Source organism: Mus caroli, chromosome 1, assembly GCF_900094665.2.
Source record: "Mus caroli chromosome 1, CAROLI_EIJ_v1.1, whole genome shotgun sequence".
NCBI classification, from domain to species: domain Eukaryota; kingdom Metazoa; phylum Chordata; class Mammalia; order Rodentia; family Muridae; genus Mus; species Mus caroli.
The window spans coordinates 64330255-64344999 of record NC_034570.1 but is presented as its reverse complement, the minus strand read 5'-3'; the positions used below and the strand labels follow the sequence as shown (position 1 = coordinate 64344999).

General features: G+C 35.8%; 1 protein-coding gene across 5 annotated transcripts in view; it reads right to left on the bottom strand.

The window, feature by feature from the left end:
• Window positions 1–368: 368 nt before the first annotated feature.
• Spag16 (sperm associated antigen 16) overlaps window positions 369–14745 on the bottom strand; it is an 871964-nt gene continuing 857587 nt past the window's right edge. For 2 of the 5 annotated variants that reach the window (XM_021171958.2, XM_021171972.1), the window contains one exon: window positions 369–734. In XM_021171958.2, coding sequence (XP_021027617.1) covers window positions 559–734 — 176 coding nt within the window. In that variant the 3' untranslated portion in view covers window positions 369–558. The remainder of the gene's footprint in view (window positions 735–14745) is intronic. The other 3 variants (XM_029483611.1, XM_029483612.1, XM_021171981.2) reach the window with 2 other exon arrangements.

Sequence of the window (14745 nt, the reverse complement as noted above, 5' to 3'; positions counted from 1 at the left end):
CATCTGCAGTCGTTGGTTATTACTAATAGATAAAGCACACTCATTGTCAAAGAATCTGTGAAACTGTATGCTTTCTGACTCTATTTGGCCCTCTGGATATAGAAAAATTTTCCTTGTGCTATACATAATTCAACTTTGGGTCTTCTGCAGCTTGGGTTTGATTTAAAAAAAAAAAAAAGTAGCCGCGTTTTCCTGCAGTTTGTTCTCTAACGTTAAAAATCAATGTCTTGTAATTCATCTAGTCTGTCATTAGGCGTCATTGTAAAGCTGTTTCTTCCAACCTCCTAGCAAGGATGCCCTGTCTCTAAATTCATAACCAGATGAGAAAGTGAAAGATTCTGGGTGAAAAAAAAACACAGACAGATAAATGAACAAAAAGTTATAATTTTTATTTGTAATTGTATGGTACATATAGTATTCACCCAAAGCTTGTTTTAAAACAAATATTTTATTTATTGGTCATTTTAACCAGTTACTTGCTGACATTTGAGCAGACTATATGAAACATTTTTAAGCCTTAGAGGGAATGCCCTTTGCATCAGGGTGTGCTATTGCTGATCAGATCCACAACCGAATGGTGCCGTCAGAACCTCCAGAATACAGATTTTCTCCAAGGTGGGAAAATACCACACTGTGCACTTCACTCTCGTGGCCCACCAGTTTGTGAATTTGCCCTGATTTAAGATCCAGCAAATGGATAATCCCGTTGGCACTCGCCTGAGCTAAAACTCGACCTGGAAAAGAGGGAAATGGAGATTTAATCTCAAGCAGTCACAGTATGTAAACAATACAACGTTTTATCCTGTTTTGGTTGTGATTCAAGAGACTCATTTTTATGTTCGGCTCTCATTAAATATGAACTAACTTTAATCTATTAAATAATTTGAGCCATAAGATACATTTAGGATAAAAGCCTATAGCTCTACTTACTTAACATTCAGAGGTTGTTATATGCCCTAACATTCTCTTTATATTTATGATTGACAGATCATTTTGAGTTGAGATTGAGAGCAACTAAAGAAGACAACTATTTTGTAAATGAATAAGTTAAAATAATTTAAAGCAATAGTTATCTAAATGGACAATAGGACATAGGCTTCAAGTACATATATCTATAGGTATTTATCCTAGAAAATGTAAAATATATTTACCTTCATTAAACATATTTATTATAATTCTGCTAAATCATTGTATAAATCTGTAACAGTTGAGATATTTATGAATTCAACACAATTTCTTTGGAGTTGAAATGAAAAAAGTAAGTATTTCTACCTCGAAATTACATGACCATTAACTTAAATTTCTGAAATCTTGCAAATTAAAATAATCCAAATTTAGTGTATAGAATTTTCATCATTTTAAAACATTTTTAGTAAGTACCAAAGAATTAAAATAACATAATTTTGATTAATAATTTTTGATAAATTCCAGTAGGAAACTATCTTGGCATTTGGAAGCAAGAAGAATTAATAGAATATACTCACCTGAACTTAGAACCCAAATATTAAATATTGGGTTATCTAATCGTGCTTATTGGTGTATTACCATCCCAACAACAGTGTTTAAAACTTATTAAAACTCTTTTGGCATCTGATACCACACTGAGTATTTGTTGTACAATTCTTAGGAGGACCCAATAGTAGAAGAAAGAGCAGTAATTCTACTGTATAAAGGAAGTAAGAGGCTTGGGAAGGCTGAGTAAGTTGTTTACCATGTATGCAAGGAGCTGATATTCCAGCACAAACATTCCAAATCTAGAGACTCATAACCAGCACATCTCCACTGTGTCCAGAAGACATCGTATCAGCCATGCCTTCTGGACAGAGTTTGGGTAGGTGACACATCTTGAAAGAGAATTTGTCTGTCACACAGTAAGAGTTCACCAAGAAAAGCATGGTGAAGTATTTCATCACGTGCTGCCCCTGAAAAGTCATACTGCCTATGAAACAGAGAGGTGTTTTATGGGTAAAGTTAACCATGATAAATATGGTCTATTTACAAACCTTTATAAGACTCAGCTTCTTTGTCTAGAACGAAACCTGACACAGCAAACAACCTTAGGATGGATTAGAGTGTCCAAAACAGCAGATGTGAATATCTATTATAAACCCTCTTCTACTAAGTCTTTGCTGACAGTGGGGTTGCACACTGACTTCCCTTCTAGATTCATTCTATAGGCAACTGTTGTTTTGGCTTTCCTGAAACTCAAACAAAAGAGTTTTTTTTTTCCCTTGCAGTTTTTACACAACAGCCATGGAGGGGTATGGGATTTTTAAAGTGTTTAGAACCAAAGCCAATAAAGAGAAGGATATAGCTAGAAATGATTGCTTTTGTTGTGGTCACATCTATAAAAGTCAGATTTAAAAACATTCAGAGGGTGTCTTAGGGTTTTACTGCTATGAACACACACCATGACCAAAGCAACTCTTAAAAAGAACATTTAACTGGGGCTGGTTTATAGGTTCAGAGGTTCAGTCAATTATCATCAAGACAGGAGCATGGCAACAACCCTGCAGGCATGGTGCAGGAGGAGCTGAGAGTTCTATATCTTCATCTGGAGATTGCTAGCAGTATACTGACTTACTTCCAGGCAGCTAGGATGAGGGTATTAAAGCCTAGACCCACAGTGACACACCTACCCCAACAGTGACACACCTTCTAATAGTGCCACTCCCTGGGCAGAGCATCTACAAACCATTACAGAGGGATTTAGGAAATCTGTTGCTTTAAAAGTTTGTACAACAACAACAACAAACCCAACAGTTTTATGCAATAACTTAGAAGAGTTACAATCCACATATTAAAAGTAGGTAAATACTGAAAACTTTCCAAGAAATATACCTTTAGATATGGCTACATAGTACATATGTTCTATAAATAAAGTTATAACACTAGAACACACTGCTGGATGTTGTTCTCTGATCTCCTTATGTGTTCCATGGCACACATGTGCACCATCACCAAGCTAGCATATCTTTAAATATGTATATTATAAAATCAGCAATTGAATAATAAATAATATAGAAATATAATTTGAAATAGTGTCAAAATAACTTATGGGAAACTTGAGGTAACATTGCTCATGTTAAAGTTGCTTTATTCTCTAGGCTATGAAGGCCTTCAACCTCACATACATGGAACCACAGACAATTAAGGAATGTTAGAGGTGGGAGAAATAGTCTTCTCCAGGGAAGAAGGCACCCATTGGGTTATCTAAAACCAAATGGTCAGCCCTGAAAACATACAAGTAACACTATAGAGCCTGAGCATGTTGTGCTTAGGAATACACATATACATCCATATACACATATGCATATACATATACATCCATATACACATATGCATATACATATACATCCACGTACACATATGCATATACATATACATCCATATACACATATGCATGCAATAAAAATTAATGAAAGGGGAGGCTATAAATTTGAAAGAGAACAAAGAGAGACATTGGAGGGCATGGAAGGAGGAAAAGGAAAAGAGCAATGTTGAAATCATAATCTCAAAAATTAAAAAAAGGTAAATAAACACAAAGGGGTAAAATTAGATCATAAATTTATATTCATGTCTGCTTTTAAGTACATATCAAATTATGCATATCAAATTATGATTGTACATATTCCAAAATATATACAATAGCTCTGAAAATATATAATATAGTTTATCAATGTTAATTAAAAATAAACACCTTCACAAAGTTAGGCGTTTTTACTAGGTTTTTGAGTTAGCAAGTAATGGTTTTCATTATGACATTTTCAAACATATATCATTTTGCCTCATTCATATTATTGAATCCCAATTCCCTGTCCCCACTTCCCTGGCTGCCTGGTCACTTTCCTGCCTGTAAGGGCTGATCTTGCTGTCATGTCACAGGGCTTCTACTGTCACCTCCTCAGTCTCCCTCAAGATCTTCTCTTCCCATCTCCCCCCCTTGTCTACTTTCACAACCTACTGAAACACAGACGTTAATACATACATATGCACATATATAGTAATTTTAAAATAAAACATGCTATTCTTCAACACCTGTTACATAAAATGACTTGTTTCATTTATTTGTTACACCTAGGAGACTAGACGGCCCAAATTTTTCATCAAGTTAAAAAACAATCCTTAATTTTGGAGAAGAAGATTAATCATAATAATTACATATATATTATATATACATACACACACACATACACACACACATCAGGGTTTATCAACAGTGGGAGATTATGAGTACTTTTCATTTGTGTGTCTCCAAACCATAATTAACATTTATTTTTATCAGTGAAGAAAATTTCATTTAACTTTACTGATGAGTTTGCAAATTCCATTGGGTTTAGAACTAAGTTTCTTCCAATCTCTGTTTCCCAATGAAATAATTGATATTTATACCTTTGTGGATTTTTCACAAATTTGTTTCAAGTGAATATATAGCTTTTGTTTGTTTGTTTGTTTTGAGACAGAGTTTCTTTGTGTAGCCCTGGTTATCCTGGAACTCACTCTGTAGACAAGGCTGGCCTCGAACTCAGAAATTTGCCTGCCTCTGCCTCCCAAGTGCTGAGATTAAAGGCGTGTACCACCATGCTCGGCGAGTGTATAGCTTTATCTCACCAATAAAACTTATTTATATTGTAGTAACAAGTGATATTTTTTAGAAGAGAAAAATAGTTACAATAATACCCTCTTAAAAAAAAATAAAGTAGTTTCAATTGGATTTGTCACAAAAACCCAGAGATATGACATAGTCACTTGGGCATCATTTTTATCACATTCTCTTTAAATTATGAGATATGAAGTAACATATAAATTGAGAGGGATCATTTTATTTGAGTGTAAAATCATGTAGTTAAACTACTATTAAACTTTTCATCCCATACTAACATAATATACAAATAAAATATTAGCATTTAAAAAAACTATGTACAAATACTTTATGAAACTTTGCATGTTGGTGAATGCTATTATTAAAATTCAACTCTGCTGAAAAGAATATTGGCACGCCTTCAAACTGAAGAATTTTTAATGAACTTTTGATACCCATTTGTGTGGAAATTCAATTTGGTTTAGAAAGCATGCCACTAAGGTTATCAGGAGTCATCTTAAGCTTTAAAACAATTTTTTGTTGTTTTGTTTTTTTTGAGACAGGGTTTCTCTGTGTAGTCTTTCTTGAGCATTCTGGAACTTCCTCTGTAGAACAGGTTGGCCTCAAACTCTCAGAGATCCACCTTCCTCTGCTTTCTGAGTTCTAGGATTAAAGGTATGAAGCACCACTGCCAGGCAAGCTTTTTTATTCTTAACTCCCTTCCTCACCCTGACAAGTCTTCCCCAATGTCAATAGCTCTCCATCCTGTCTATTACCCCAATATTTTAATCAGTCATAGGAGTTGGTATAATTAGTGATTAAGACATGCTTCCCTGAAGTAATAGCTTGCTGTGAGAGTACAAATATATTTTGGTATATTCTTATAGAAAGCATATGGTTCTATTTCTATTGCATTTATTTATTTCTATTGCGTTTATGCCTGTGTAAAATAAGGAACAGAAAGAGTGGAGTCCTATACCTTAGATTCCGTGTTCTTCACTCAACCCTAGGATGCAGAAAGCCTTCCTTCAGGACAAATGAGGGAAACTCTGGGAAACTCAAGGTAAAAGTGACATACACACATACATATAAATGCACACACCCACACACAAATAAATGCATGTACATATGTGTGCACACGCACATACACATGCACACATGTACAACCACAGATGCACATACACATTCACAGGTATTAGGGTTTCTCTCACAAATGAAGGCTCAGGTTAACTGCGATACTCATTTTGGGATTTTCTCTGAATGCAACAATATCCCTAAGTACGTAAGTCTTCCACTTACCATCCATGTCAACCTCAACCTCAATTGTTTCATCCAGTGTCGGCTTTACTACCTTGTAAATCTCTGAAACTGAAACATCTGTGTTCTTAACAGAAATCACCGTGTCATACGGCTGTTAGTGTTTAGCTCCTAGGTAGGTGCATTTCACCATTTCTATTTTGACAATGGAGGATGCCAAGGATCTTGGTATGCTTTTAAATATTCTGTGGTTGATTTAAACCCACATTGCACAGTCATATACATAGCCTTACCACCTTTGAACTCTTAATTTTATTAATGTACCCTATGGAATATTTTCCTTAGCTATCTGCATGTTCCCTGGCTATATCTTCCTGACAAAAGTCAAGCCATCCACTAAAACCCAGTTAGAATGATTTTCTTCAATAGATTGGTACAGTGTATCCTTAAAGTTCCTTTTTGGGAATATGAGCATCATATTATTTGTACCTTTCACATGGTAACAAGGTCCTAAAAGATATGGTCAGCAATGTATGTGTTCCACATTCTCGGCCATGCCAAATACCTCTGCACTTAACACTTAACAAGGAGAGCATTGCAATCAATACTCACAGTGGGTAATAATTAAAGTTGTCACAACTACTAGTGTTAAGACTTAGTGTTTCCAAGCATTGTCCTAAGTAATTTTAGCAGGACAACAACCTTATGGGCTGGGTTACCTACCCCATACCTGTTCTATGCATTTGAAATTCAACTCGAAGAACTGGAATGCATTATGTTTGTAAAATGCTCACCTGGTTTCAAAGATTTCCCATGAACAAATAATCTCATGTACTTCATTGATAGCTTTATGTTGATCACATATAATCTCACTTCAAATATGTGATATTTACTAAAATAAACTTTGATTTCTATTTGAAGCATGTGCAGTATATTAAAATAATTACTATTTTCACCTTTTGGAAAATATGACTAGAATCACATTTACAGTTATCTTTCTGTTGGACAGTACTGGGTTATACTTAGACTTGGTTTTTTTTTTTCTTTTTTCCTTATTTTTTTTTAATTTTTAATATGTTTTTATTATGTATTTTCCTCAATTACATTTCCAATGCTATTCCAAAAGTCCCCCATACCTTCTCCCCCACTCCCCTACCCCTAAAAATGGGTAGCCATTCCCATTTTTTTTGGCCCTGGCGTTCTCCTGTACTGGGGCATATAAAGTTTGCATGTCCAATGGGCCTCTCTTTCCAGTGATGACTTGTTGAGAACAAAAATGAAGTTTAGAAAGATTAAAGCAACTTCACCAAGGCCACACATTATATGATCAGTAGAATCCGGATTTGGGATCCCTATGACGCTGAGGCTCATGTTCTTATCCCCTGCATCATGCTTTAATACCTCTGGCTCAATGCCATCTTCCCATTGTGATTAAGCTTCCCTTACTAAATTTCAGTATGGCTCAGAGTAAACATCCTTGTGCTCACAGCTCCAGTTTCCATCTGGACCTATGTATTTTCCTAGGAAATACTTTAAAATGAATTTTGATCGGACAATAAAAAACATTTAAAGATACTCATTTTGCACTACCTTAATGGCATGTATAAGCTCCAAGGATCTGATTTTATACTCTATTGTTAGCGATAAGTATGGGACTTAGGAGAGTTGCATTTATTCTTTGACATCTTGAAGAGCATCCAACATTCCCAGGATCTATAGTCCTTTGGTGATCAGAAAATTCATTTCTACAACTTTGGGTAACTATTCAATATTCACATGCTGTATAGGAGTTATCATTTATTTTTGCTCAGTAAAAAACAAGATATTCACATTCTCATGTGTCTTATCTGCAGCAAACACCCCCTCAGCTTTTCCCAAATCGTGTGTGAACAGCTATTTTAATACAGCAAAGATATGTAATCTACTTCTTTATGCCTATTGTTCCCATGAAGAGCAGCCATTTTTTGTTTTTCTTTGTTTTGTTGAATGATTTCAACCTGGTTTGTTTTCATATCTTAAAATGTCTCTTCAGTACTAAAGTAAAATTGTCTAGATTGAGAAAGTCAACTAGACTTCAGTTGTCAATATGACAGTTCATGTTTCATGGATTCAAAGCAAGAGCCACTGGCATGAAGAAATTGTTTTAATCAAGTCATGTTTCAAGAATGCAGTTGTTTACTAATGTTCCTGTGGAAGTGTACCCACGTCATTTTGTAATGGAACACCCAGAAAAGTAAAAGAGGTGGTTCGGTTATAAGATTCTCTAAATAATGGTGACAAAGATCTTCGATTTATTTTTTATTTTTTTCTTTTTGGTTGTTGTTGTTCGAAGAATAACTCACAGCAGTGGGTAATGTGCTCAGTTAGGGCCTGAGCTACATTGGAGAACTCTTTAATCGATCAATATTTCCTCTTGCGAGTTACCAGTTATCAGGTACTGTTAGGGCAACTGTTACATGGATCCTTTATAATGAGGCTTAATAAATTCTTTTCTATTGAAAGATCAAATATTTTTGTTCAGAAAATTAATTTTGAAGACATGTTCATTACTATTGGTATCTACATATTTACATGCATTTTTAGCAGAGAAGTTACATAGCTGCTAAATGTTTTGAACATGTTATAGTAATATGTTATAGAAATACAGCTTGATGGCAAGATTATGGATTAAATTTGGCTAGCTATATGCACCTTTCTATTGTTTATTTACTAGAAGTGCCATCCTAGATCAGATGCCTGTAGTTGTAGGAACAGAAATCTGCTATAAGAACCATTAGCCTAGTCAAAACTTTTAAGCTTATCATGCATAATGAAAATGTGAATGAAATCCATCATTCTATTTCTCATTAGAATAAGTACAATAATTTCTCATGATTATTCATGCTTTGGTTGAATTTTGAGTAATATGTTCTCCTAAAGGACACAAACCACTCATTTTCTATTTCATTCAAATTAATCTCATACACAGATCACAGGAAATTTATTTATCACAAGTACAAGAATGGAGACTAAAACAACTGTGGACCTGGTATGAAATAACATATCACAGAGAGGACGGCAGGCTTTGATCAATAAGGAAATGATTTTTATACACATCAGAACCAATTTGAAGCAATTCTCTCGATCAATACAGATAGGCAGAAATGCTTCTCAGCATTTATTACCTGTGGAGAGTGTTATTGATTAATTATATTGATTTTTTGAATGCATGTGGAGAGGCATCTGTTGTTTCTTTAAAAGATGCCTCAAAATGAGAAGTATCAAGAAACTACTTAAGTTTTGGGGATTTGCATTAATGGCTCAACCTAGGTCATTACTCAGAATTTCAAAAACACCATTGAAAGAGATATGAAATGCAATCTAGATTATTTATTTTCATCCTATTGTTGATGAATATAATACTTCTTTAAAATATTAAGAATTAACTGGTCTAAGAGATAGTAATAATTTATAAACGTTTCCAGTACTTTTGAACTATGTATATTCTTGCTAAAGAGATCTAACTTTTGTTTTTGTAGAAAACACTGCTTGAATGGAGACAATGTGGCATTATAATGTGTGAAAAAATAAACAATAGATTAAAATTTTCTCTTGGTAGCTTATGTCATAAAAATGATAGTCATTCCAGCAGGTTAAATCTCACTGTCCTACTGTGGTGCTTGAGACTAAAAATGATGTTTATGTTATATTTATGTTAGCGCACATGATGCATTTAAATACAACCAGATGGAGTGTTGAAGACAAAACACAGTGTCACTTAGCTTTGTGAAAAGCTACTTATTAAGCAGTCAAATGTTAGTCTTGTGTAGGTTTTATACGTTTTTCACAAGAAGTAATTACAAAGATAAACTAATTTTTGTCTTTTGTGCAAAATCTATGTCCATCTTAGGGAGACAGTTCATTGACACTCCCCAAAATTTGTAAAAAGCAGTCGGTCGGGGCTGGAGAGATGGCTCAGTGGTTAAGAGCACTGACTGCTCTTCTGAAGGTCCTGAGTTCAATTCCCAGCAACCACATGGTAGCTCACAACCATCTGTAATGAGATCTGATGCCCTCTTCTGGAGTGTCTGAAGACAGCTACAGTGTACTTACATATATAATAAATAAATCTTAAAAACAAAAAAAGTAAAAAGCAGTCGGTGAATTAACAAAAGTTTAATCTTTCCTACAGTGTGTTGCTTTCAAAATATGTTCCCCCTGTTAGGAGAAAGCGAATGAAGAAATTTGTGAACAGGTGCTTTCTTCTATGAACTGTTTTTTTTTTTTTTAACACTACCAAACTCCCATGTGAGATGCACCTAAAGTCCTAAAAATGTTTAACTAATTATCGAATGCATTTAGACTATCAACAGCCACCTGCTCTCATGAAGAAATCCTTGTAGATCCGTTCCCTAACATGGTCTTCACCTATGCAGCTGATCAGTGTTGGAATAACAGTTATTTAGGGACCCCATGCACCTGGAGTCTTGCCGACACTTGAGAAAGGTATTTGCTGATCCCAGAGGGATCCTGAGTTTTTGGTTCATTTCTGAGAGTCAGATAACTGGGGCAGAGCACAGATCCAAGCTGCTCAGAGACTGTGATGGGCTCTTTCTCTATTATTCTTGAATAGGGAAAGAGTCCAAAGGCTTCTATTGATATGAGCCTTTTAATTAAAAGTTTAATTAATTTTATTGTATGAAGTAATAAAATCACTTTTAATAGTCCCAGTTTTTTATTATTTAGACTCTAACAATTAATACATTTTAAGACTCTAAAAGTCAAAGTTCTAATGTTTTTGAGAATGTTCAAACTGGCTTCAGAACTAACTTTATCAGAGATGAATCCCCCATTATGAATATGGAAGTTTGACTGGAAAAAAAGACCCAGCTAACTTCTGTTACTGAGTGTTGAAGTAGTGAATTGTTAATAATTATATCCTTAATTTTAGATTTATTCTTTTCTATTGAGGGCAAAAATAGAAAGGGGTGAAGAGAATTATATGAACACAAATATCACCATATTAATAATAGAGTAAAAAGAAAAAATATGTGATAGAATATAGCTAATCTAGGTGGCAAGTGACAGATGAAAAACCCAAATGTAACACTTCTACATAAATTAAGAGTGGCCAGATTTTTTAGTTTACATAGAGTATAATTTGTAATTTTTAAATAAAATTTCATTTTAAGGCTGAAAGTTGAACCTTTTGAAAGGTCAGCCTTGAATTCCAAATCCTTCACAGTTTCCTACCTAGGAAAGACCAATAGCCTTGTTATTTAATGGATATTTACCTTCATAATGACTTGAAGTGGCTAGTTAAAAAAATGTCACTAGTTTCAATGTATTATTTATGCTTCCCTGAATTCTTTCTCTTTTGAAAGATGTATTTATTTATTTTATGTATATGAGTGTTCTGTCTTTATGAACCCCAGAAGAGGAAATCATATTCCAGTACGGATGGTTGTAGAGCTACCCTGTGGTTGTTGGGACTTGAACTCAGGACATCTGGATGAGCAGCGACTTCTGAAGGATCTCTTCAGCCCCCATTTCCTGACATTTTTGAGAGCCTCTGGTGATGATGGCTCATTTTTATTTTCAACTTGACACATGTAGAATCAGACAGGAAGAGCATCTCACTGAGGTTTTTCTAGATCTAGTTGATTTGGAGGAGGGGGAAATTCCTTGAACATGTTCATTGAGGTGGAAAGACCCTGCCTAAGTGTGGGTGGTACTATTTCCTAGGTTTGGCTTCTGAATTGTATGTGTGAGCTGAGAAGTAGAAAATGGTGGTTCCCTCCCCTCCCCTCTCTCCTCCCCTTCTCCTCCCCTTCTCCTCCCCTTCTTCTCCTCTCTCCTCTCCTCCCCTCCCCTCTCCTTTCCTCCCCTCCCTCCCCTCCCTCCCCTCTCCTTTCCTCCCCTCTCCTTTCCTCCCCTCCCCTCCTCTCCCTTCTTTTCTTCTTCTTCTTCTTCTTCTTCTTCTTCTTCTTCTTCTTCTTCTTCTTCTTCTTCTTCTTCTTCTTCTTCTTCTTCTTCTTCTTCTCCTCCTCCTCCTCCTCCTCCTCCTCCTTCTTCTTCTTCTTCTTCCTCCTCCTCCTCCTCCTCCTCCTCCTCCTCCTCCTCCTCCTCCTTCTTTTTCTTCTTCCCCCCCCTCTCTCCTTGAGTAGGGATGCGATATTGGCTGATTCAAGAAGTTCAAATTTCTGCCATGGGGCACAACTTCCCTGCTCTGACAAACTGTGACCTAGAATCATGAGGTAAAAGAAAGCATTTGTCCCAGTTTGCTTTACGTCAGGACATCTCATCACAGTGGCAAACAGCAAATGAGGACAACTTTGTGTTATGTGATATCCCACAATCATACATGATCAAAGGTACAGTTTTTATTTCACAGACAAAGGTACTGAGTCACACAGGGATGTGCTGCAATGCCTTTAAGACTATAGCACTGGAGTTTATTCTTTCCCATAGACTGAAGGGAACTGAAGGTAGTTATGACAGAAAGTTGAACTAATTTGCCTGCTACATGATATAAAAGAGAAATGTCTCTTTACTCCGAATTCTTTGGAAAGTTTCAATCTCTTAGGAAATATGAAGGAATCTTCTGGCATTGTAGGGTGATGTTCTGGCTGTGCACCTTGTACAAACTTTAAAGAAATACACGGCTGCTTTGTTCCCTTGCCCCACTACACACCCCTCATTCTCAGTTCCTTAATGCACTATACTTCACAGGTCAAAGAGCTTCTGCTGAAAGCCAACAGACAGTTTTACAACGAAGACACTGGCGAGGACATGGAGTTAAGTAATGAGGGAGACAGGATTTAGGCTTGTACATGAGGCAGAACCTCCACAGAGTTAACACTGCAGCTCATAGACAAAGGAATCTGACTCTTTTGAATGGAGGAAGTAGTAGGTTTTTTTCAGATGCAAGTGGAAGAAAATCTATGCAAACATAACAGAGAAAAAAATGGTTTAAAATGTGTTCATTGAGCATCCGTCACTAGAATTTCACCATAAGCGAGCTGAGTGTCATTGTTTCAGTTCTGCTATCTAGGCTGAACTATCTTTTACTCAGACTTTCTCTATATGTTGGTCCTAACAGGACAGGCTCATAACTTCCAAAATTCAAAGCCCCTGAACGAGTATCTCTATTCTAGGCAGTTTTATATTGGTAAACATCCCTAATATTTAACTTGAGTCATATGATTTTCTTTATTATGATGGCTGACAGGTAGATGGATGTGGTTGAGTGTCTGCCACAGAATCTGCGAGTATACAACAACTGTCATGACGTGTGCCTGGTAGCACACATCAGGATGCATATTTAGGGAGAACCAACAAGTGAAGCTAATCAAATTCACTTTAGATAATTATTCAAGATGGATGATTCAAAGTTTCAAAGTCAGATATATATGAAAAGAAAAACAGCCTTGTTTGAGGTTACTAAAATAATGATTTGCTTTCCGTGGTCTTTCCTTTAGTAATCTATCTCTCTCCCTGCTGCCCCCAGCCTCTTGTCTCCTAATCATGTGCTATACACACTACATCTAGGTCTGTCAAGAAATCAGTATAAGTGTTCCACTGAGTGGACCATACTCAGGGTGTCTTGATGTCCCTTGGGGTGCCAGAATACAAAGTGTGGTGGCTCAAACAGCAGAGGAGCATGAAAAAGCTTGAATATCATGGTCATACATCTAAGCTTCAATAGGAACACATTCCACAGACTCTGTGGAACGCAGCCTTTTCTGAATCAGCTACATATTAATGATTATTAATACAAGTGGGCGCTTATATAGACCAGGCCCTGAGAAACAGGATACTAGCAAGTTATATAGACTTTCCTTTATTAAATTCAGTGAAAAAGCCATTATCTTTGAAATTAGAAGCATACAGCATAGTTATAGCTGTGAAACACTACCCTAATAATCCTTGCATTTCTAGGCAAAAACTCAAGAAAGCTGTCTTTAAGGTCTAGTCTATCATGGCTGGCATAGTTTCCATTTTGGTGTTGGAAATCTGTGCACCTTCAGAAGATTTTAATGTGTTTTTCTAGACTGTAAAGTGAAAAATAATAGTTGCAAATACTTCTAAACTAGGCCATTCAAAATGTATACAACTGCATTGCCTTGATTTTGTGAAGTTGTTATCCAGAAAAAGAACTTTACTAAAACTGATATGAGACTTTAAAAATATATTCTTTGGAATATTTTTTATTAGATTTCTTTTCAGAAACTTAGAACAAAATATGAAAATGGAAGAAGGGGGAGTCAGGGGGAGATGAGGGACCAGATTCGTGGGCCCTGCATCTGAGCGATGAGCCAATGAATATATTACACTAATTTTTCCATGTTTATATATGATTATATAAAAAGCTTAAAATGGCCGGCCTAGTGGCACATGGGAGGGAGCAGCAGATGAACCTCTGAGTTGAAGGCCAGCCTGGTCTGCATACTAAGTTGTAGGCTGGTTAGGGCTATATTTTAAGAATATCTTTCAAAATTTTTCAAAATATTAATCATATAATAATATCAATATTGTTACTGTTCTATGGTCATTTTTATATGTAGAATTTACATGTTTCACTATCATCAGAGATATGTAGAATGCTCTGGAATTAGGCATGTTGACAGTCCATTTGAGTAATTCTGTTAACACATAGAGACAAATATTGCTATCTGAAGATATTAAATATGCAAGTATGTTTAAAAGAAAGCAATGCTATTATAAATAAGGATGCTATGAACATAGTGGAGCATGTGTCCTTATTACCAGTTGGAACATCTTCTGAATATATGCCCAGGAGAGGTATTGAGGGATCCTCCGGTAGAACTATGTCCAATTTTCTGAGGAACCACCAGACTGATTTCCAGAGTGGTTGTACAAGCTTGCAATCCCACCAACAATGGAGGAGTGTTCCTCCTTCCATC